The sequence below is a fragment of the Corvus cornix genome, chromosome 9, assembly GCF_000738735.6.
Source record: "Corvus cornix cornix isolate S_Up_H32 chromosome 9, ASM73873v5, whole genome shotgun sequence".
Lineage (NCBI taxonomy): Eukaryota > Metazoa > Chordata > Aves > Passeriformes > Corvidae > Corvus > Corvus cornix.
The window spans coordinates 4,571,728-4,594,970 of NC_046339.1; the positions used below are offsets into that span (position 1 = coordinate 4,571,728).

At 46.6% G+C, this 23,243-nt stretch overlaps 1 protein-coding gene across 3 annotated transcripts in view; it reads right to left on the reverse strand.

The window, feature by feature from the left end:
• PLD1 (phospholipase D1) overlaps positions 1-23,243 on the reverse strand; it is a 74,832-nt gene that overhangs the window by 15,940 nt on the left and 35,649 nt on the right. For 2 of the 3 annotated variants that reach the window (XM_039556759.1, XM_039556758.1), the window contains 13 exons: positions 19,120-19,178; positions 18,522-18,614; positions 15,962-16,114; positions 15,111-15,260; positions 14,247-14,330; positions 12,471-12,552; positions 10,345-10,455; positions 8,907-9,113; positions 7,840-8,056; positions 6,814-6,927; positions 4,665-4,793; positions 4,237-4,355; positions 3,974-4,087 (listed from right to left, as the gene is read on the reverse strand). In XM_039556759.1, coding sequence (XP_039412693.1) covers positions 3,974-4,087; positions 4,237-4,355; positions 4,665-4,793; positions 6,814-6,927; positions 7,840-8,056; positions 8,907-9,113; positions 10,345-10,455; positions 12,471-12,552; positions 14,247-14,330; positions 15,111-15,260; positions 15,962-16,114; positions 18,522-18,614; positions 19,120-19,178 — 1,632 coding nt within the window. The remainder of the gene's footprint in view (positions 1-3,973; positions 4,088-4,236; positions 4,356-4,664; positions 4,794-6,813; positions 6,928-7,839; positions 8,057-8,906; positions 9,114-10,344; positions 10,456-12,470; positions 12,553-14,246; positions 14,331-15,110; positions 15,261-15,961; positions 16,115-18,521; positions 18,615-19,119; positions 19,179-23,243) is intronic. The other variant, XM_039556760.1, reaches the window with a different exon arrangement.

Genomic DNA, 23,243 nt, shown 5'->3' on the forward strand with positions numbered 1-23,243 from the left:
CAGAAAAGCAGCTTTTCTGGGTAGGAAGCAGGCTGATTCTTCCATGTGCAGCCTGGACTGGAGCTCACAGCACTTCCACTCTTACCAGTGCAGCAGTCTGGAACTGCACTTCAGGAAGTGGCAGACTGTAGCTTTCTAGTGCACAAAGTCTGATATTCAACCTTGTTTTGGGTTTTTCTGCTAGTTAACACAACAGAACCATCACTTAGGACCATCCCTTTCCAGCACCATGACTTCCCAGTGCATCATCCACCTGCCCTTCCCTACATTCCTCCTCACCCCTCCACATAACTGGCACCCCAGCTCACTCCACACCCTGGGCTGCCCCATTACAGCGCCATCATCCCTCTGCCTCACCCCAGAACAATGTGTCAGGCAATTCCCAAAAGCTGGCACAGCATCACCCAAAAAGCTCCCATCAGGTACAACATCAAGTCCCCATGCAAAGGGAAGAAGAGGCGTCAGAAAACGTTGGCTGGGACAGCAGAATGGGTGTAAGGTGTTTCATCTTGGACCTCCTCAAAATAAAGTTACTTTTAACAGGTCTGCAGCCACAGGGACAGGTGAGGAGGTGGCAGGACAAGGTCACCAATGCAGCATCCCACGGAGACACAGCTGTGGCATTCACAGACACACACACTCACACCTGGAAATTTGCTACACAGCCCTTCCCTTACCACTGATGTTCCATCTCACGCTTCTCTCTTCCCTGTCAAGGTATTTAAAGGCAGACCCAACCTATTTCCTGGGGAGAAAAGGCCACATGCTGCCCAGCAGAGCACCTCCCATCCAGAGCTGGAGTCTCCATGCTCCTGCTTCTCTCTTCCCCTCCCCCTCAAGCTTCTCAATAGCTTGTCATCCCTTTAACTGATACAAGGGTAATAAATGTGATGTTTGCTGAGGGCTAGTGCATAAATCCTGAACAATGCCGAGTTCTCACGCTGACTTCAAAGAGGTGAGGGCGTCAGCTGCTGCCAGAGCATTAAACTTTCATTGCATTTCCATCAGGAATGGGATGTTGCCTCACCACATCACATCTTTTGCAACGCTGCCTTTGGCAGATAACTGCAGACTCTGGAGTGGAAATTGAGAGATGGAAAAAAACCTGACACTGCCTCTGGCCGATCTCTATTCGACTCTTGCAAGAATCAATGTGCTCTTGCAAAAATTATGTTGCTATTGCGAGCAAAGCCCCAAAGCTCAAACGAAAGAGGATGAGAGACCACGCCTGACTCCTCTTCCTCCTTCCCAGCCTGTACCTCCACAGCGTTTCCCACACACACTGCATTCATCCTCCCTGCCCAGGGGAAAGCCCTTGTCAGTGCCCTATCCTCCCAAAAACGCTTTCCTACTCCTCTCCTCTCACAGAGGAGAACAAAACCAGATGGTACAATGAGGCTGGAATCTGCTGCTGACAGGTCAATGGTCTGGGCTTGCAGCAACATTGCAATCCCCACGGATCCTTTGTGTTTTCCTTTCCTCTGATCTGCCCACAATTGAAGACAGATTTGCAAACAAGGTCAGAAACAAGCAGCCCAGCAGCCAGGCTTTCCTCAATCATCCCACAGCCAAGGACAGTCCCAGGACGCTGGATTTTACCTTGGGGCAGTAACTTCTGCCTAGAAAATCCCTACACAGTACTCAAATGGGGATAACAGGGGTTTGGCTGTTGGCCAGCCAAAGGATTCAATATCAAGAAGAACAAGAATATTGTTCCAGTTTTTCTGGATAAAAAGTTGGTGAAAGACTTTAGGATATCTGCTTCTTTCTGTGCAGAACTGTACCACTGAGAAGAGATGTGAGCACCTGAGCCCTCTGCTACAAAATGAATAAACTGGACAGGCAAGAGGTTGATATTCCTGTCCCTGCAGGAAAGGAAAAGTCACACAGGGATGCCCTGATGCACACCCTGGGAGCTCCAGAAAAAGGCAACCAGGAGGGGAGTTCAGATCCAGGCTGCAGGTGTCCTCCCCTGACCCCACTTCCTACAGCAGCCAAACCTGAAACCTCCATCAGGAGGAGAGACTGAGTCACTCACGGATTCACAGTGGGACTTCAGGGATGCTCAGGGCACTCGTGTCACCTGGGGACCAATGCAAATCAGGCCAGTGTGGGTATTAGGGAGGAGACAGTAAAAATTTTAGTATGTGCATGCAAATCCCTGCCTTGGAGATTGAGGAGGTCACCCAGAAATCATAACCCAGCTGAAGCCTGAGGACCTGCACCCAGGCAGGGTGCCCCAGCCTGGGCAGAGGAGCCCCCCTCACTGCTCCCACCATGCTTGGTGCTGCAAATGCTCTTCCCCACCAGTTTCCCCTCAGACTAGGAAGGCTGGTACATTTCAGGACAACATATCTGCAGCCTAAAATCATCTAGTTCTATTTATCTGGCTAACATGCAGGGCTATTTTGACAGATGCATAAATAAGAAATGAGCAAGGTAGTTTCAAATGAATAATTTACAAGACAAACCTGCTCTCTTTTTGCTGTTAATGGCATCACTGAGAGCAGCCCCTCATTTCCTGGACGCAGCAGTTACTTGCAATGCCTCAGCAATGTGGTGGCCAGGCTGGTTTTCCAACTGCTCACCCATCACTCAGCACCGGAGTCTGCGGATTCCACAGTCACCGTTCGAGCTCCATCCTCCTCTCCCACAGCCTGATGCCCTGAGCCAGCAGCTCTGCAGCTGGATTGAAGGCAAGCTGGATCTAGGTTGTTCTCAGTTTAATTTCTCCTTTGGGAACTGCTTCCAGTTCTGTAATCAGTAGAGCTTAACTTTTGCTACAGCAAACCCCGTGATTTAGAAGTTGTGGCTTATCTTGTGGTTAAAATGTGCTCAGGGGACACAAGCCCCATCACTTCATGAGAACAAGATTTCCCAGAAAGCTGGTATCAGACACAGACAGGGAGGCATTTACAGCCACAGGGAGCAGGATGATGCCTGAAGGGGACAATTTCCCAGCAAGCTGTGAGCATTGCTTTGGAGGCTGATGTAAAACACCCCAGACCCCTGACACAAGATCCCTGTGCTGCCCATCCCTCACACCACACAGCGAGGAGCAGACAATGCCCTGGCAACCCACATACCCAGAAAAAAGCATCTTATTTCACTAAGCTTCCCCAAGCATTGCTGTCATCTGGACAGACCACTCCTTACAAAGAGCAAAGTCATGCATTTTTCCTGGTTTTGGTCTAACTGCTCTTACTTCATACATCTTTCATCCACAGAGACACACAATGGTTTTGCTGCTTCAGCATATCTGTTTTGACTTTGTACTCTTCAACAAGTTCCTATTTCTGCTGGGTAACAGCAATATTCAAGTACATGCACTTGATGGAGCTAACTGGGCTTTTACACAGAGGTATCTTGGCAATTCTGACTGTGAGGATGATTGTCACAAACCAGACTGCTGGCTGTGTGGAACTGCAGAGGACCCACAGGGGTGCAGGGCTGCATAATGAAGTGCAGAAGAAGTTCAAGGCAGAAAGCAACAGCCCCGAGTCTCCACTTAATGCTGGGCTCTCACTGACCACAACCCGTCTGAGCGCGGCGTCAGGGCCTGGCAGACTGCTCTGAGAGCTGAGATAAATGCTCAGTGGGTAATCTCAACCCATCAGGCCTTCTCAAATCATAAACCCCAAGTATTAGGCGTGAGACGAAGAGTGGCAGAAAACAAACCATAAAACCACATAGCTATGCAAAGTCAGTGTTCCCACCACTTGAGTACTGCACACACTTCAGTCCTCTAACCTCAAAGGTGGAGATATAAATTAATGCCTCTCTACTATAAGAGTTGCATTATTCTACTGCAATTGAGGATCTGACCACCTAATCTGTGAGTTGCATTAGATAAGAGTTTTGCATCTTATAAAATTCAAGTTTTGCAGAGGGTCTGTCAAGCATTCAAACTTCCTGGGAGGATACAGAACAAGCCCTCTCAGGAGTATGAGAGCAGGGGACCATCAACACCCACCTGGACTGTGGCAGGAACAGCCTCGGGCACCTGATACTTCAACTCGTTAGCAGTTTGCTGAGATTTGGGCAACAGGAATGGGTAGGACAGGGACCGGTATTTGGGTTTCATAATCTGCACAGGGAGAAAGAAACAGATAAAGAAAAAATGCTTGCAACACATCAGAACAACACAAAGAGATAAAACAGATGCCTACAGAGGGCAGGAGGATGAGGCAAGGCTGTGCTTATCTCCATGCCCCCAGCAGTGACACCCACACCCACCTTGGTGAAGTTCCAGCGCTGGATGAAGTGCCGGGCGACGTCGCGCGCGGCTCTGCCGTGCACCACGGAGGAGATGTCGTGCCAGGGCATCCTCGGCGTGGTGTATCTGTCAATGAAGTCTGTGGGACAGGGGAGCATGGTTGAATTTCCTCAGATAAAGGACATGAACGTGGAAAAGCACAGTGTCCCCCTCCTCAGACTGAACTTTCTGGGAGATGGCACCAAGCACCCACAAGGCAGATGACCTGGACTGCAAGACCATAACAGCACAGTTGGCCCCAAAACCCCTCAAAGGGAGTTTTGCTGCTTTTTCCTAGCCAAACCAAACCAGCCTCGTTACCTCTGGCTTGGAAGCAGGAAAAATATGGTCTGCTGGGACCGAAAAGGTGCAGAAGGAAGTTTGGGGGAATGCAAAGACTCCCACTAACCAGCAAAAGGCTTGTCGAGTTGAACCCAGTCTTTGAAGACAAAGTTGCAGTAGTCTTTTCCGTGCCAGAACCTGGTCTCCCCAAGCAGCTCTCCAACACCCGTCTTCAGGCTGCGGATGGATCCTTTATCTGTCCCAGGCAAACAAAACAAAAACATGCTCCAAAGTCATGGCCATCCCCTGCACACAGCAGTGAGAGACTCACTCCATGGAACAGCTCTGGTGGGACCTGCCAGTCCCAAGCAGCTGAAGCTGGTTTCTCCCTAGTCCTCCTGTTGCTTTCAAGGGATGCATGTTAGTACTTCTTCTTCCCTATTTTAGCATTTTTTATACAATCAGAACAGGTTATGTATAGGAGTCTGTTATGGAAATGAAAAGCAGATGGCTGAATTTTATCTTGGACTACATCACCCTATAACCATTTGCCTTTCCCCAGTTCAGTAACACCTAAATACTCCCATATGGCAGTCCACATAATGTATGTCATCTACTTCATGTATTTTACATTAATAGAGAGCTAATTCCACCTTCTCTGCTAGAGAGTTTATTATTTTGCCTCTCTAGCAGGGTGTATCTCCTCTAACAGAACTAGTCTTCATTAACTAGAACAAGATGTTCATGTTCCCTCATGAAGTATTGTGGGTCTTTTTAGTTTTATTTTGGTTTTTCCAAATAGCAATGACATTTTTGATACAATTTTACATGTTGAACAAATGAATCCTGAATTCCAAATGTGTGTTGATTAAAAACAGTCTAAAATATTGCAGACAGGGTTATTCCCTTCTAACAGGATCCCTTTTCTAGAGCACATATTTTGGTGCAGTGAACTCTTTTTCCTCACTTTTAAAAAATCCAAAAATATTGGCTTAGACCATAAACAGTTAACTGGTGTTATTTCCTGACCCTGAGAGCAGCCTTCATCTGTGACACCAAATACTAATGCAGCGATTATACAACAATGCCACGAGCAGAAACCTCCTCCTAACCCAACCACACCACCAGGTAACCATAAAACCCCTTAGAAAAAGAAAAAAACCCCACAACATTCAACAGTCAACAAAACACACACTGGCAGCAGCACAAGACACAAAGCAAGCCCTGCCAGCGCCGCTGCGACCCCGCTGAGCCGAGCTGAGCCAAGCCATGCCAGAAATGCCATGCAGCAGGTCCGCACCACAGCTGCCTGGGGAAGCTCGAGCTCCTAGCCAGAGTCCAGGTGGAGCTGGGGAAGGGAATCACTGACTGGGAGTGCCCCAGTGGGAAGGGGAATGCGTGGGACACAGGCCAACACACGCTCGGTGTGCCGAGCTCCGGTGACTGCACAGTGACTCATGGACGAGCACGAATGGCCACAGGGGACACTGCACATCGCTTCCACAAAGACACGGAAACGCTTTGCTGCCTGCCACTACTCTGTAACCGGTATTTTACAATCGGCAATTAACGCCTTAGAGGAAGATGTCTGCAAGAGGAAGATGCTGAAGAACTGCTCCTCACTCTGTTCCTGAACCCAAAGGCATCTTGAAAAGGTACCAAACTGGGACAGGCCCTTCCAGCACCAGTCCAGAGATGGGAAGAGTTCAGTGCTCGCAACCACCCAACTCCTGCCTCAGCTGAGTGTGCTTTCCTTGGCTTTAATTAGGGACCAAAGGGGGGATCCAAGTCTTTGTCCAAACATAGGAGTGGCAGCAGCCACTCTGCTGTTTCCTCTCTCTGTTTGCACGTCTTCCTGCATCAGGCTTACTTTAAAAATATCCAATACAGAACTTCCCAGCAGCTCCTTCCTTTACAGGATGAGAGCTGCTGAAATCATCACATACCAGAATCAGAACTATTTCTGCAACTGCTCCCTGCTGTCAGTATTGCAAATTTTTTGTTTGCTCATTTGGGGTTTTTTGTTTGATTTTGGGTTTGCTGTTACTGTTTTGTTTTGGGTTTTTTATTTCTTATTTATTTATGCTGCAGTATTTGTAGTTTCTGGAGAAGCTCTTCTGCCAGGATGCCCACAGAGGAGAGAGAAAGATGCTGGGAGAATAACATGCAAGGAAGACTGATCCTGGCACCCAACCTCACTCTCACCATAGTTATAATGCAAAAACATCAGCAGCTAAAGCCTGAAGGGGTCCACAGCTCTACCTTCCTCCACTTACCCTCCCGAGGCTCAGCGAGCCCCTGTTTGGATTCACTGTGGTGATGGAACATTTTCAGATGGGGCCTTAAACTCTGGATTATATTCGGTTGGCTCCTAGTGGGGTTAGAGTAACCTGCAGAAAGTCAAGATGCTCTATTCATGGCAAAAACACACGTCCACCTCTGCCACCCTGGTGCCTGCTCCTGTCTGAAGACACCTGGCACACAGGAGCTCAAACCAGACAGCAATTTGCTGAAACTACGAGTGACTGACAAGCAAAAGACCAAATTCAGCACCCAGCTGGTTTTAACCCAAACAGATGTAATGAAGTACAAAGCCATGGCTATGTCCTGAGGAGAGTGCAACCAACACTCCCACAAGGAGCCAGAGGCAGGAGTAAGATCTGCAGGGAGGGATGGAAATTCCAGTAAGTTCCCACATCTTCAGGAGCTGAGGACATGCTGGAACAATTGCCAAGCTGATCCTTGTAATTTTAGCACTGAAGTTGTCTTTAATGTTGGTAGTTAAAAGCTGCATTTAAATATTCAACTGTTGAACAGTCTCTCCTCTCTAGTAAGTGGGTAAATTTGGAATATTTCCATTTAAGTGAACTTATTTAAAACCTAACTTTTAACACTAGTCTATGAGAGGGGATAATCCCATTCAGGAATTATTTGCTTGGTATAATAAATCCAAGTTGAAAAATTAAAGATTCATTTCTCTCTTGCAGGAACAAACACTTTCCAACAACACAAACATTAAGAATCACATACACTGTATCACATCATCTGATGGCTCATGAAAATTGCTAATTAGCTAAATAAATAATCCACAGAAAACCTTTCTTCTGTATTTTGCAGCAACACAAATTTACATGTTGACTACACATAGTTATTATTCTGATAGTTAGGTAACTTGTCAACTTTCCTTCCATACAAAGAACACATTGCCCTGGAAATCATGTGAATGTGCACATACACCCACCCACCCACCCACCCACCTCCACACATCCTTTATATACATTATTTAGTTGAACATCACTTACTTGACTCACTGTCGATGCTGCTGACGCTGTCAGCGTGGTGCATGCCGTGCTTGTGCAGGTGCTTGTAAATACTGAACCTTGAAAACTTTTTGGGTTTTCCTACTCCTTTCATTTTTGATGTGTCTGGGGCATCGTCAGCATTTCTCTCGAACAAGTGGCTCTCTGGGGCCAGAGCTTGAGGCTGCAGGGGGACACGTTCAGACGACTCCGCTGCAGACTTAAAAGACACAAGACATGGCTGCAGGTCAGGTATGAAGAGGTCCCCCTCTAACTACAGATTCTCATGCAGATCAGTGCTCAGAAACAACAAATCAATTTTTGCTCTGTGACAGACACACTTTGGTGGGAACTAGGCATGCTTTCTGGGGAGAGTCTGTACTGAGGAGGCACCCACTAGGAAAGCCTAGTAATATTAGCAGCATTTGATTCCATAAATTTACTCTGGATTATTACTCCCCCGAAACTCTCATCAACCTACACCTCACAAATTTTGAGAGACATGTGGTTCCATACAGACCCAGGTTAGCAGAAAGCTCAGCAAACAAGGCAGCTGTTGAGGGCATGAATAACAAAAATTTCACAGCGCTCTGCAAGTGCTTACTCTGCATTTCTAAGTTTTGTTAAGAAAAGAGAGGTTGCCCAGAGAAGCTGTGGATGCCCCATCCCTGGAAGTGTTCAAGGCCAGACTGGACAGGACATGGAGCAACCTGGTCTAGTGGAAGATGCCCCTGACCATGATGGGGGTTGGAACAACATGATCTTTAAGATCCCTTCCAACCCAAACCATTCTAAGAGTCTATGATTTTAAGAACACAGACTTCAAATTGTGGCTGCTGTTCCAAGCTCCAGGGGAAACTCAGCTCTCTCATCTCCATGCCCTAGCAAGGGCTGGTCAGCACCTGGCCCTGAAGAGTCATTTGATGGTTAGATCCTTCCTCCTCATCACTTATTTGTCATTAAAGCTCCAAAACCCAACCTTATGCTCAGAAGAGGACACAGCCCATTCCATCCCTGCCACAGACCTGCCATGGCTGACTGTGGCCACCAGCTGGACCCAGCCCACTTACTGCCAGGTTGGCTGTGGACACCGACTTGACGGCAGCGGCGCGCTTGACGCTGCCCACGTCGGTCAGGCGGTGCTCGTCGTCGTCCCAGCGCCCGTACGCCAGGTCAATGCCACCCACGAAGGCCACGGACTGGTCAACAATCACCAGCTTCTCGTGGTGGGCCCACAGGTACACAGAGGAGGACACGTGGTCTGGGTGCCTCATCACCTGTGGAGGAAACCAGCACCTGAGCTCAGCACAGCTGTCAAATTTAAATCCTTCCAGGCAGAGAGCTGTCCAGCTCTTTTCTGGCTGCTTGGGATGATGGGGAAACATTGGAGTTGTTAATGGATGCATCCACTGCTTAATTACTGAAGCTAATCAATTGCCCCATAGCTGAGGTCAGTCATATGGGAGGCAGGTGTTTCCCCAGGAGGCAGGAATCCCAATGGTTACTGATGTTGGGATAGGTCACCCTTACAACAGTTTCCTAAGAGGACCATCATCTAAGAAACTGCTTCAGTTGAGCTGTAATAGCCGAGCTTTCAAACAGAGAGCCTGCTCTGAAAGAAAACAACATATTGGTGATCTGAGTCACTTCTTTGGTTGCTACCACCACACAAGTGAAATCAGAAATCGGGTGGTTTTTTCCCCTACTTAAAATCAAGTTGTTCGGCATTTGTTTAGGAGTTTCTTTCTGACAAGTGTTTATGGAACCCTAATTGCTATATCTAAGCTTAGAGTTTTATTTTTTGTGTTAGAGCCATTACACCTGCTTCCTGGAGAAAAAGCTATTGAATTTCATCTGGCTGCTCCCAAAACCTGTGACACAGCTTGTGCGTATTGTCCAGTTTTGCTGTGAAGATGATGAACGGATGCTTCCCTTCACTGTGGCAACTGATCAAGTGAAAATAAATCAATTATTCTAGCATAACAAGTATCTTACTGCTCATTAAGGTATATGTGTCTCTAACTTTAAGAGACTGGATCTAGCCTTATCTACTGGTTTGTCACACCTGATTTCCTGCTCAGTGCCAGAACAGCAGCGTAACAGCACAGGACAGTGCAATGCTGTTCTTCTGTGGTGGGAACGTTAACGCCCAGTGTTGACTCTCATCGTTCACATTTGAATAGAAATGCTGAAATGAGACAACGTTCTCAAATTGTAATTTTCCATTAACCCCATTAACTTGTCACATGAAATAGGCTTCTTGTGTATTAAGGTGAATAGTTGCTGTGGCAAATCTAAGCTAAGCAATTTTATGTTCCACTAGAACCTAAAGAAATGAAACTGCCAGATGTGGCAGTCACTATATGAGTGTGTCTCGTCAGACTATTCCCACTGCAATGGTGGGAAACACTCCTGAACTTGCAGAGCCCACCCAAATACACCAGGGTCAGCACCAGCCATCAAGAACAATTGAATGCAAACACCCTCCACACAGCCTTGTGCAATTACCTTAATGTTTGGATGGAGGTGCATGAGCGTCCGCTTGCTGTATTCACTGTTGATCCCCAGGGCAAGCTCCACCTCTTTGTACAGCATAACAAAAATTCTCACTCCTTGTTGCTGTCAGAAATAAAAAGGAACACATGGAAGGCAGGCATATAATGGATACTGTCTGTTTCTGAAGGGAGGAAAAGCCAAGAGGCAGTAAATGTGTTGTGTCTGCTGATGGAAATCCTGACTGAGGTTACTTGCTCTTGATTATGCTCTTCCAGATCCACCCTGGGGACCCCACAGCCTGGAAGGACCTGCCTCCTTGGGAAAGCTCTCCAGCTTCCTGAGAAGGGCTCAGTACCTGGGTTTGTGTGGGTTTTGTTGTTTTTGTCTGAACTATACCAAGTTGACCCATGTAGGTCATTCCTACAGCAGCTCCTTTTACACACCCTTTGAGGTGGATTTTGCAAGTGTGATTCACTCCTATCACGTTCATCCACTCAAGTTCAGCATTCTGCTGCTTCGTGTTGCCCTGAGGGCTGCCCACAGTTAAATGTCTCTGCAGGATGACAAGACCAGTGAGGTCACATGGACATCCCCCTCCTGAAGGGGATGTCACCAACTCAACATCAGCAAAGAGGTTCTTTCTGCTGGTAGAGCTAAACAAGCTCCTGGAATACACTGAGCAGTGCTAAAAACATAGTGCTTTTTGTGACCAGCATTGTATCCATGGGAAGGTTTCTAAGAGCTCTTGTTAAAAGCACTTTCAAATGTGCCAAGTGCCTCCCAAACCTTGGCAAATACTGGTCACACGCTGGGACACCCCCACTTCCCATAAATCAGCATGCATTAAAAGCTTGCAGTAGAGTTTTCCAGCTCAAACTTGGAACCTAAACTTTCCACAACCTTTTAAATTCCTATTCCCATAAAGCTGCTACCAAGAGCTTAGCCAATCTCCAAATCGTGGATGAGATTCTGCTCTCCACTGCAGCCAGGGGAGTCCAAGGCAGCACTGCACGCACAGTAAAGACAACCTTACCCCTACACCTTGACACCAGCTTGCTGACTGCCCTGTTGAGTCAAAGAAACTCCACAAGTGACAGAACAAGCATTTCCAGGGACTGACCTCACTCTTCTCATCACTCTCACAATGTTTTTATGGCCATAAGAAAATCCATGTCAACGTGACAAAAAGAAGCCAAATTCCTCCTTTTCTTGAGTGATGCCCTGTGGCCAGTTTATTTTTGCCAGAAAATAAGAGTAATTCCAAATTAACAACAGTCAGACACAGAGCTCTCATTTTTTATCTAGGTATGTGGAAGACTTTGATGACAACTGGCTTGGAAAGGGAAAAAGTCAAAGACTATTTCAGCATGTCACAGAATCACAGAATGGTTTGGGTTGGAAGGGAACTTCAAGACCGTCTCGTTCCACCCCCAGCCATGAGCAGGGACTCCTTCCACTAGACCAGGTTGCTCAAAGTTCCATCCAACCTGGCCTTGAACAACTCCAGGGATGGGCTAGCCACAATTTCTCAGGCACCCTGTGCCAGGGCCTCACCACCCTCACAGAGAAGAATTTCTTCCTAACATCTAATCTAAACCTGCCCCCTTTTAGTTTAAAGTCTGTGTCCACGTAGTAGAAGGACTTCTGGCCTTCTAATACAACAAAAGTCCAAGAAGTTTCCCAGACACAGGAATAAACCTTGTGACTCACTTCTGATATGGCGCAAGCTCTTTTTAGCACCGGTGTTATCGCAGGGTGTGTGAATAGCTGGAGCACAGCCCACACCCATAAACACACCATAAAGTTCACAAAAGCCTTCCCTGTACCTCTAAATTACATAAACCCCATGGAGAGCACCAGACATCGGCAGGTCTTTGACCCCACCAGGAACTGGGGCAGTTGTAAAGCAAGGCGGAAGTGACCCAAACCTGGGGCAATCAGAGGATCCACCCCTCTGCCTCTGAGCTCTTCCAACCCCAAACAAGGCGAACAAATCAAAACACGTGCTTTTCCAAGGCCATCTGATGTGAGGCTTTAACTCTCATCTCTACCAAAATGAATGGTGGAAGTGCTCCAGCCCCAGCATGAGCCCCTGGCTGGGCGGTGCAGGGTGAAGGGTGCAGCTGGAGCTCACTTACCGCTTTCCTCTTGAGGATGCAGTCCAGCCGCCAGCGATTCCCTTCCACCACAGGTCGCTTCATGAAGATTTCCGGGCTCAGCCTGAGAAGATAAAGCTATATAAAAAACACAGCAGACGTAGCCTGCAAACAAAGCACTGGCCTAAATAACCAACTTGGGAAGCAAAGGAATTGAAGTTTAAATAAAGTGGATGTGAAAGCTCATGTCTCAGAGTGAGGCATTCTGCAATATCTTGCTCTTTGTTTTTTAATAACTGAGCATCACAGAGGGCAGAGGACATGTCCAGCACATTCATCTTCATATTCAACAACCCACGAGACCAGGTTGAACAGTGATGTATAAATAGGGGAATCTGGACTCTATCTGTGAAAGAAAGATGCAACAAAAGAAAACCCCAAGGTAGGTTTGAAAGAAATATGCAGACCTAAAAAATAAGTAAGAGTGGGATTTCAGTTCTCCTGGCACTTGAGCCATCTGAACAGAACAGATTTGTGCTGAATTTTCTTTGCTGCCTAAAGACAAAGCAATAGGATCTCTCAACAGGATATTTTATCACTTCAAGAATTACAAGAAATAGTTAAGCAATCTCATCTAACTCCTGCACAGCAAGGTGACAGAACTTCATTCCTTTACTTTTGTACCAAGCATGGGAACTTGGGCTTGCATAAAGCATATTGCTACATCCTGTTTTTATCTCATACACCAAGTTTCTCTAAGTTTTGGAATTCCATGATACTTTAACAACTGTCTGAATAAAACACTAAGAGACAATGGGTCTGAAATGGGATGCTCTTGAACTGCCACCTGATGTTGCATATGGGGATCCATGCGCATTAGGCTTAACTGTGGTCATGGCAGGAAACAGATTCACCCCACTAAATGCTACCATGGTATGTCGTTTTCTCATAATAATTTCCTCCTAGAAACTAATTCTCCCAGCTCCCAGAGGCAGCAGATAAGCAGCAACAGGTTCATTTCACAGACAGAGAAAGAGGAGCAGAGGCATGTCCAAGGTGCACAGGAAATCTGAATCATGTCTTGGAAGACTCCCATGCCCACGGTCCAGGCTGGCTCAGGCAGACTGATCTCCAGAAAGGCAGGATATGGGCAGCCGCAACCAGCACCCAACCAAGAAACTCTGCCCAGTCTGTGAGAGAACCCTTTTCCTGCCACAAACAGGAACCAGAGCACTGCATAAGCACATAAACTAGGTAACAAGTGGGCAAAGCCAGGCCCTTTGGCAGACACACAGCTCAGAAAGGGTGACAAAACTCCTCTCCTCCCTTATCTGGCCCATTCAAGAGTAGACCAAAAGGACACACTCACAAGATGCTCTCATCGCTGGCATAAGGCTTCCCAAGGCAGTGAGGAGAGACTAAAAGGAAGATCCCATGCAGGATCCCATGGCAAGAGCACTGTTGAGCATCCCTGTTCCCTTACACGGTGAAAGACACCCATGCCCCTCAGGTTTGCAGCGATTTACACTCCCAACGAGCCCCTCAAGCCACCACATTTGCAGCTCAGGTGGTGCCTCCGTGCGATTTCGGGCATTTCCACGGAGGGAGACAACCAAGCTGTTGATCTGAAGCATGCGCTTTTGCTGCCAGCCCTCCTGAAAAGGCCTTTGAATACAACACAAGGAGAGGTTTGGGTGTGCTGCCAAACCATCTGGCTGTAGGGCTAGCTGCCATACTGTAGGGCTCCGAACAGTGCCGCATTGTTGGGAGCGTCCCCGGAGAGACAGCTGGGCAACACCCAAACATGTCAGTACGAACCACCAATCTGTGATGAAAATTTCTTCCTTAGCGGCTTCCATGGCATTGGCGACATCCTCGAAGTACCACTTGGCATTGACATACCTGCAAAAGCAGACAGGGTGCAGAGTTATGCCTCCTCCCCTTCATTAAACAAAGTACACAGCTGAAGAGCGACGGGGTTCTGTGTTAATGACATTTACATTCTCTTCTCAAAAGCAAACACAATCCTAATTTCCAGAATCAGGACAACACGCAGGGAGAATTCAATGCTGTTATCAGTAACTTGATGAAACAGCACAGTAAGGGAGTACTAAGTGCCATTTGGCACTTCTGCTAACTTCACACAATATTCCTGGGTTCTGCTTGACATGCAAGCCAGGTTTGTCTCTCAGGAAAGGATGGTGGAGTGGTGTTTCCTTTGATTTATAGAAAGTACTCAGGCAGCACTTGTTGCAAGGCAGAAGCTGCAGCAAAAGCACTGGTCTGCTTCCAGCCAGAATCCAGTTTTTGAGACACTGCTGGGAATGGATTAGTGCAATCAGGTTACACTGGGGACAGAAGGATTCCTCAGGGACTGCTGTGTGCATACAGCTCAGTCACCCTCCGACTATATCCAGATCTCCATTTGCTGATTCCCTTTTCTTCTCTTTATCCTTACAATGACAAATACCCAACACTTTCAAACTCAAACACAACTTGAAGCTGCAAAACGCGATGAGCTGTGACGTAGAGCTCCTGCCACCAGCACTGCTACTCTGTCCCTGCTGAAGAAAGCCCCATTTTTTTTTTTTGCAACTTCTTTAATTACCACCAGCCCCCACAGCTACCAGATCTGTCCATCAGAGCCGGGGTGCCGAGGGCAGGCAGGTAGCAGGCCCTCACCACTTGGCCAGGGTGTTCTCCTGCACGGCTGCGTAGGAGCCGAAGCGATGCTCCGTCAGAAAGTCCTTGCCGTGTTTCCGGATGAACTCGTCTATGCCCTGCCTCCACCACTGGGCATGTCTGTAGCTGTTACACTTCAGAATCAGCGACCTGTAAGAACACACAATGCACAGGGCAGGAGGCTGAAGCCATTTCCATTTAATTGGGTTGCTCCTCTCTGCCTGTCCATGTTGGCAAATGCATCTGTACCAGTCATGTTTTATTTACACAAAACGTAGGGACTTGGCTGTTTTGTTTGCAAAAGAATGCACAGCACTGAGATGCTCTGAGTGACTAACAGTATTGCACTGCCAGGCACAAAAAAACCACCCATGTTTAAATTATTAGCACCAGCTTAACTTGGAGTTGGAGCCAGCTAATGTTGTATTTTTTAAGAGATGAATTTATACTGTGCACTAACATAAAAACATTACATATCTCTTTATCCTCCACTAGTATGTCTCTTCAGTAATACTCCATTGGGATGCAGAAGAAAACATCCCTGCTTGCAGCATAAAGAGAATAGAGTGCGTAAAAAATTACCTAAGCAACTGCTGCCAAACCAGACTGTGCAACTCAGCACGCACCATGCCCCCAGGCCCCAGCAATAACCGCAGGGACGGACAAACAGAGGCTCCAAACGCCTCATTAAGACATCGGAAATGATCAGCATGAGGGCCAAATCCCCAGCAGGTCTGAGCACACCAGCAGCAGCCACTCAGGCTTGTTAACCACTCCTGCAGAGTGGCATCGATTCCTCCATAAAAAAGGAAAAGCAAACTAAAAGGGAATAAACCGAGTTGTTTTCTTACCTGGAGAGATTGTCGATCTGCAACCCGTACTTAGTTTCTGTTTCTTTCTGGCCTATCTTGATGCTGAATTCCTTATCGACCAGCAGGACAAAGGAAATGGCCCCTGAATCAGGCTTCATGTACATCAGGAACGAGTCCTTCACCACCAGCCACCTGTATGGACACAGCAACCACATCACCTGGATTTCACACCCATGCCAGGCCTCAAAACATGAGCCACGAAAAGAGCTAATAAAATGGAAAAGTGCTTCTTCAAAACAAGTGCAAATCATTTATCAGGGAAATCTACTAAATGGTAAATTATTCTCAGGAGCTAGACCAGGGGGTGGTTTTCTTGAGCAGGAAAGTGTCTATTTTATGAACTTGGGTAATGAGTTTAAATTCAAAACAGGACTTTTACAGTTATTTCCATAACTCCTTTTTACAGGAGTCTTTAAAAATACCAGTTCCCTTGTTTAACAAAACCCATGAGAAAATCCCTGGTCGTAAACCTCCTAGCACGAGGCAAGGCACAACAAGGATTGCTCCATCCCTGATTTTTATTCAGCTTGTATGCTATATGGGAGTTATGTGACATTTCTAACATTAATTCTGATGCTAGGATCACTTTCACTCCTATCAAAATATATGAACAAGGCATTTTGGAAAGCTTTTATTGCCAAGCAACAGGCACCCTGTTAGAAACACACGAGGAGGGATGACCGGCAGGTTTTACATAAATACTGTAGCCTGAAGGCAACTCTGGGAAAAAACACATTTTTTACTGTGAATGGCATTTCTAATTTTTTCTCCCCCTGCAGCGTAGCTGGGGTAACCAGCCCCCTCTGTCCCACACAGGTCTCCATCACCAGACCTCTGCCTCATTCTTCTGCACACTCAGAAACACACAAAGCAACACAAAACACTGCAAAAATCTGTTCATTCTTGTATCTTTAGTAACAGCCTCAGCTCCTCATCTACTTCCCATAATTTTTTATTAGATCCCATAATTTTTTTCTTGCTTTCAGAGCCCTGAAAGAGTTACCTGGCATCACCTCTCACTTGGTGCCAAAATACCTCCCCTCTCTATTTGGCCCATATTTTCACTCTTAAACATCCCACAGGGTGTATTTCCAAGTATTCTCCCTTCTGTTTTTCCCTGGCAGCTCTACATGCCTGAGGAGTTCTGCCTGTGCCCATTCACAGCTTCACCCCACTATCCTCCTCCATGTCCTAAAATCCTTCCTTTAAATAACCCTCTCTGGGAAGTACTACTGTTATTTGCTTATTTATTAATGCATAAACTGTCAGTCCCAGTGGGCCAAGATGGGAATTTAGTGTCCCACTTGTGATACTCTGTACAGAATCCCACTCAAACACTTCTCCCGCTCCCTTTTTAGGCTCTAAAAGAAAATGGAGATCCATCAGAGCTGGATGTGCTACTGTCCCCACTACAGCTTGGATAACACAATGAAGGGTTAACTGAGGAATATCATGAGGAAAAGGTATTTTTTTCCATAAATGGTGACAATTTAATGATCTGACCTGAAGGAAGGTCACATCTTTATCTCCTTGTGCCCTCACTATAGAGATCTTCTGCAAACTTAAATTAAGAAATGTTGGGAAGACTGTGCAGAAAGGGGACCTTTTATTCACAAGAATGAAGAAAGGTTTTCTTGGAAAACAAAACTATTAAAGATAAAACTAATGATGGCCCATGGGTGATGCTAAAATCCAAAGGTGCATAACACCTGGGGAAGCTCCAACGACCAAGAAATTGTTGCTGTAATGCAGATACGGGCTATTTGGATTTTCAAATGGAAAGATTTGCTTAGGAAGGGTGTGCTCCAGGAAATACATACACCCTGCATTTTTTGGATGCTGCCTGGTAACACAGGTACTCCCCCACAGCACACATCTCCCTGTGCTGCAGCCCCAGGCAACACCGAGACCTAACACAGAAGGTAAAGGGATGGGAACATTAAATGATGTCTGTCTGCAGCAGGAAGGGACACGGGAACAGGAGAAACACTGGGATTCAATACCTGCAGTAACAAGCAAGAGGCAATGTATTTAATGCCAGGGTTAATTGCACCAAACAGCTCCTTAGAGCTGCAGGTCACGTCTGGTTTGATCCCGCCCTGAAGCAGTCCAAAGAGTGTTTCAATTAATTGATTTTCATTCTGTAAATTGAGGAAGGGAAGCTCAGAAAAGCAGGCTGAAATCTGCCTGGGGCAGGTCGCCAGCCACATTCCCTCCTGAAGGCACAAAGCCACCCGTGCTCCCACAGCAGGGAAAGCTGGGCACAGTCTGGGAGGTCACTGCCATTTCTGTCAGCTCTAGGAAATCCCAGATTTTCTCTGGAGTAACTTGTCCCTTCTGTGAACTCCAAAGCAGAAGAAAAAAACCCACCACACTGAAGGGTGAGGCAAGGAATAGGCCCCTTCAACCTGAAATTCTGTGGCTTTCAAAAAAAAAGCAAGATTCTCTCCCTGAGAGTTTTTGGAAGAAAAAGACAAATGGGGATTTTTGTGTGCCCAGGGAGCCCGTGGCAGCCCCACCTGTGCCACCCCAGCAGTACCTTTTGGACCAGCGGTAGCACATCCTCCCTTGGCCGCAGCAGTTCAGGCCAGGAATGCGGTGGCCCCCGGAGCGCTTCATGATGAACCCTTCTCTGCAAGGACAGGAACAGGGTCAGGGTGGGGGATGCAGCTCACCTGGAGGTGCAGGGGGAATTTTGGAGGGGGTGCTTGCTGAACCCCCAGCCCTTATGCTTAGAGCTGGCTCCTGTCACCTCCAACTGTGCCCAAGTGTGCTATACCCTGAAATCTGGGTGAAGGGTAAAAATAACCCGCCCAGAAGAAAATAATGGAGTTTTAAGAATCTCAAGGTCCTGGTTTATAGCACAGGAAGCAGAAAATTAAATGGCTCAACAGGCTGCAGGGAGGGAAAGGCGGAAACCCCGTAAGCATTGTCTCGCAAAGCGGCCCAGTCTCAAAACCATTTCTCCAAATTGTACCATTTCAGCCTGAACAGTAATAATTTTTCACATCTAGATGGCAAAATATTCCCCAGTCAGTTACTGCTGAGAAAGGAAAGCTATTAATTTTAACAGCATTTAGGTATAAAGCCATGCTCTTAGTGAATCATAACTCACAAAGACACAGCTCACAACTCACATGCCCTTTGGTCCCAGGTCGTGGATGAATGACAGCTGGCTTACTCCAACAAACTCCATCTGGGAAAGAGAAAGAGATTCCCCCATCTTTATAACTCTGAAATCTACAAAAGTTTTTGCTTCATCAAGGTGACTTGTCACAGAGACCTACAGAAGATCCTGAGCAGATGTTACCCAGCATCACTTAAGCATCCTCAAGAAGACCAAGGAGAGTAGTTTGGTTGAGTTTTCTGTCTGCTTATTTTAGATGTACTTTGGAGAACACATTTCAGGGCAATCAAGCTCCAATGTATCAGAGGGACTCCCTTGTATTCTCCCTCCTGGATTTTTGGCTGAAACAAGGACTCACATTTGAAACTGTTTGGGGGGTCTGTGCGATCTTGGCTGGCTGCCTGAATCCTCTCCTCCCTCCAGGGACCCTCACAGAAAGACTGGAAAGGGAATGAGGACACATGCCCAGAGCTGGGCACACCCTCTGAGCCCCCTACCCCATGGAGACACCACATGAGGGTTCAGCCACACAATCCACGAGCATCCTCCAAGGCCACTGCAGCAGGTCAGTGCTGCACACACAGCACTGCCCTTCCGGTTCCAGGAACCAAAAATCCACAGGAAAGCCACAGTGGGGCAGGAGGAGAGCAAATTCAAATCCCAAAGTCAAGGAACCTGCCTCCTTATGGTTTCTCCTGCTTCAGCAGGGGTTGCAGGGAACGTAACAGCGAGCAAAGCCGGTGAGAAAGCTCAGCATGATTACATTCACCTCTAAAAATAGGACACTGGGCAATTTCGACTGAGCAGGCTTTTCTTGGCACAGCGGGACATTCCTGGCAGTCTGCTGGATATGAGCCCTGGGCCCCTTCAGCAGGGAGAAACACCCTGCCAGGGTGTCCTGTGCAGGCACAGCCCTGCGAAGGAGTCGCCTCACACAGCAGAACCTTGTCTGCACCCAGGCACTTCTAATTTATTGTCACATAAAGCTGTCCAAGTGCAGAAAGGTGCTCAGGGCAGGGAGAGGGCAGGTGTCACTGTCCCTTTGGCCAGCAAGCAAGCCAGAGGGAACCTCTAACAGCACATTTTGGCAATGAACCCTGCTGGGGCTGCAGTCCAGGGCTCAGCCTGTGCTCCTGATCGCAGCTGGGACAGGAGGCAGCCGCGGTACCAGCTTCAGGATATGCCCACCCATACCCACAGCAACTCCAAGGGAAGGCTCTCTCTTCTCAAGGAAAGGGACACTGTCACCTGCTCTTTGGCAAACCAGCCTCAGGGCCCTCATCAGCAAAATCCAATTTTGCACAGGAATTACATGGGTGGACCCCTAAGTCTCAAAGACATTTTCAGACACCCAATATACCAAAAAGTATCAGTAAATTTGGGGTCAAAGTCTATCTTGCCATTATGATGAGGCCAGCACAAGCTCCCTTCCCAATACCATCATTTTTTTACAGAAAACAGCAGTAGGACCAAAGTTCCTTTCATCCTCTCATGCTCAGTTGCTCCTGGGACCTTCCCAAACTTCTCATATCACCTAAGGCCATGGAGAAGAAAAAAAGACACTATTGCTTCCCTCTTGAGTATCTCAAGGACATAAAGTAACTTCTACTCAGCTGAGACAAATTTAATCTTTTGATTTTAGGGTGATTTCAGCCTGTTTTCAGAAAGAGGTTAGAACCTGTCATTCCATGCTATTTTACTAACCATCTTGCTCTCTCTGTTCTCCCTACATGTTCTGGAAAAGCACCAGGTGTGTCCTACGAATGTTTCAGCTGTTTCTGCAGCAATGCTCAGAGCAGGGTGGGAAGCACCTGAAAAAATCCAGCTTACCCTACAAACCCTTATCAGAGGTCCCAAGCAAACTCTCAGGCCAGTTCTTTGCCTGGATCCCATTTTAACTTCTTCATGGCATTTCCTATCAGACAAATCAGAAACCCAGGCATCTCTCTCACAGTGGGCACACACACACACAAAGCATATAAATGTCAGAACCCTTTGAAAATGCTGGCTGGAACCAGAAAGCTGGCAGGAATTTGAGGAGCACTGCATGCAGAGAAATAATTGTCCTCAAAGAAGCAAAAAGAAAAACCAAGAAGAAAAATTACTTGCAGAAACAGAACTACCACTACATAAAAGAGAAAGAAAGATTGTCTGGCAGCACAGCAACCTCTTCTTCAGCCAAGCAGTCTCTGCAACAGCAATGACAGGAGCCCATCCAACACGTTGATCAAGCATTGGTTCATAAAAAAACCCCTTAAATAAATTCCTCCAGTTAGAAGGAAAATTCCTCAGCGTAGAGCAAAACATCTGATGGAATGATTTATTGTTGCAATTACTGCCACATTAGCTATTTTTACTGTCACAGTGCCCCTCATCCGAGGGGCTCATCATTCACAGAGAGACTGGGAGAGGCAGGCAGGGCAGCCAGGAGCTTTCATCTTCGTCACATCGGAATTCCTGCGCTGCCCAGCTGCCTCCCTGGGATCTGGCATCCCGCTCTGGTTTCACAGTGACCCGCAGCAGGATGTTTTTGGTATGAGATACGGGCCTAGAGAATGAAGCTTCAATGACATTGTTGTGGCAATGAAAAGAAAAATATAAAGGCGGACGGGAGTGATGGGCTGCAGGAGGACGGGCTATGGAAGGTGGAGAACCAGCTGCAAGGTGTTCAAACCATCCTGTCCTGCCAACAATGTGGAGCATGCATGATTTATCTAAGTAAAAATTTCAAAGAGCATCTGCATTTCAGAAAGGATTCAGCTTCTCCATGCTGTATTTTCCTATTTCTATTTTGACTCTTGTTCTTTATTTAGTGGGTTCAAAAACGCATCAGAAGCTGATTAGCACTGGTCACTAGCAATGAAGTGGAACTACACACGCTTCAGAATAATATTGTTCAGCACAATTTCTTACACAAAAAAAGCTTGCTTATACAAAATACAAATTAAAAAAAACCCTAAATGTGCTGCATTTCAACTGCAATAACTAAAAATACTGATGGGTCAGTTGGGACCTCCACAAAGGTCTGCAGATCCAAGGGCTACATCAGAGGCAAGCCAGTGGCCACTCTCACATCTCAGCTGTTCTTATATCGTGTTGCTTTCACTCAAGATGAGGTTTTTACTCTCTCTTAAGTTCATGCAAAACATTACACGCATACATGTGCTTCAATCAAATCTTATTTTTCATTTTGCTTGGGCATCTTTCAAGTATGGGAACTCATACAGAAATAATGCAAAGGTCCAATTAATAAAATTTTTATACAGAATCCAATTAAGCCTCAGCATTTTGAGGCCTCATTTCTCCAATTTCCAGAAAAAAAGTGGGAACAGTTAACACACTGAGATTCCCACAACATTCATTTTAACAGTAATTGTTTCGAAGGACTTCAGCCCAAAAGTACTATTAAAAAGGTTTTGGAAAGAAGAAGAAACAACATGGGATTTAATCACATAAATCACAAAACTAAAAAAATGAAATTATTGAATATAAAAAGCTAGAGGATGTACAGCCTCTACAATGTTATGTAGTCGCTGTGGACCTGATCCTTAGCCCACCAGACACTTCAGGTCAGCAAAACCACAAGCTTGACTTGCAGGCTCGACTGTCTCAGTGCATGGCACATCTCCAGACAGTGTATAAAGCAGTTTGTTCTCACTGGCAAATAATAAATGAACCACAAATGAAAAACAAAAGAAGTAAAAAAGCAAATTAATTAAACTGTGCAGCTCAGATGTAAAAAACATCTCGGAGATGCTACTGACCCAAGCAGGTTCTTCACAATGACCAAAGGTTACACTCCAGGCAGGTCTCAGCTTGCCTTTGCAACTCCATGCCTGATTTAGCAGAGTTTCTGATTTTAAGAAAGTTCTCAGTGCATGGATTTGATGAGAGAAACACACAGGAGTCCAAATGTGCTCCAAGATTAAGACAGTTACAGCATTTGCAGTATCCAGGCAAAAGACTTCTCACCCACAAGAAGAGCAAAGCCCTCATTTTGTTCTCAGGAGTTCCAGGGAAAGTGCCAAAAATCTTCACTTTAGCCTTGTCTGAGAATGGTGGGGGTTGTTTTGGTGTTGTATAAAGGAAGCACTTCCCTCCCTGTGCTTTCTTCCAGCACCGCCTGCAGGACCC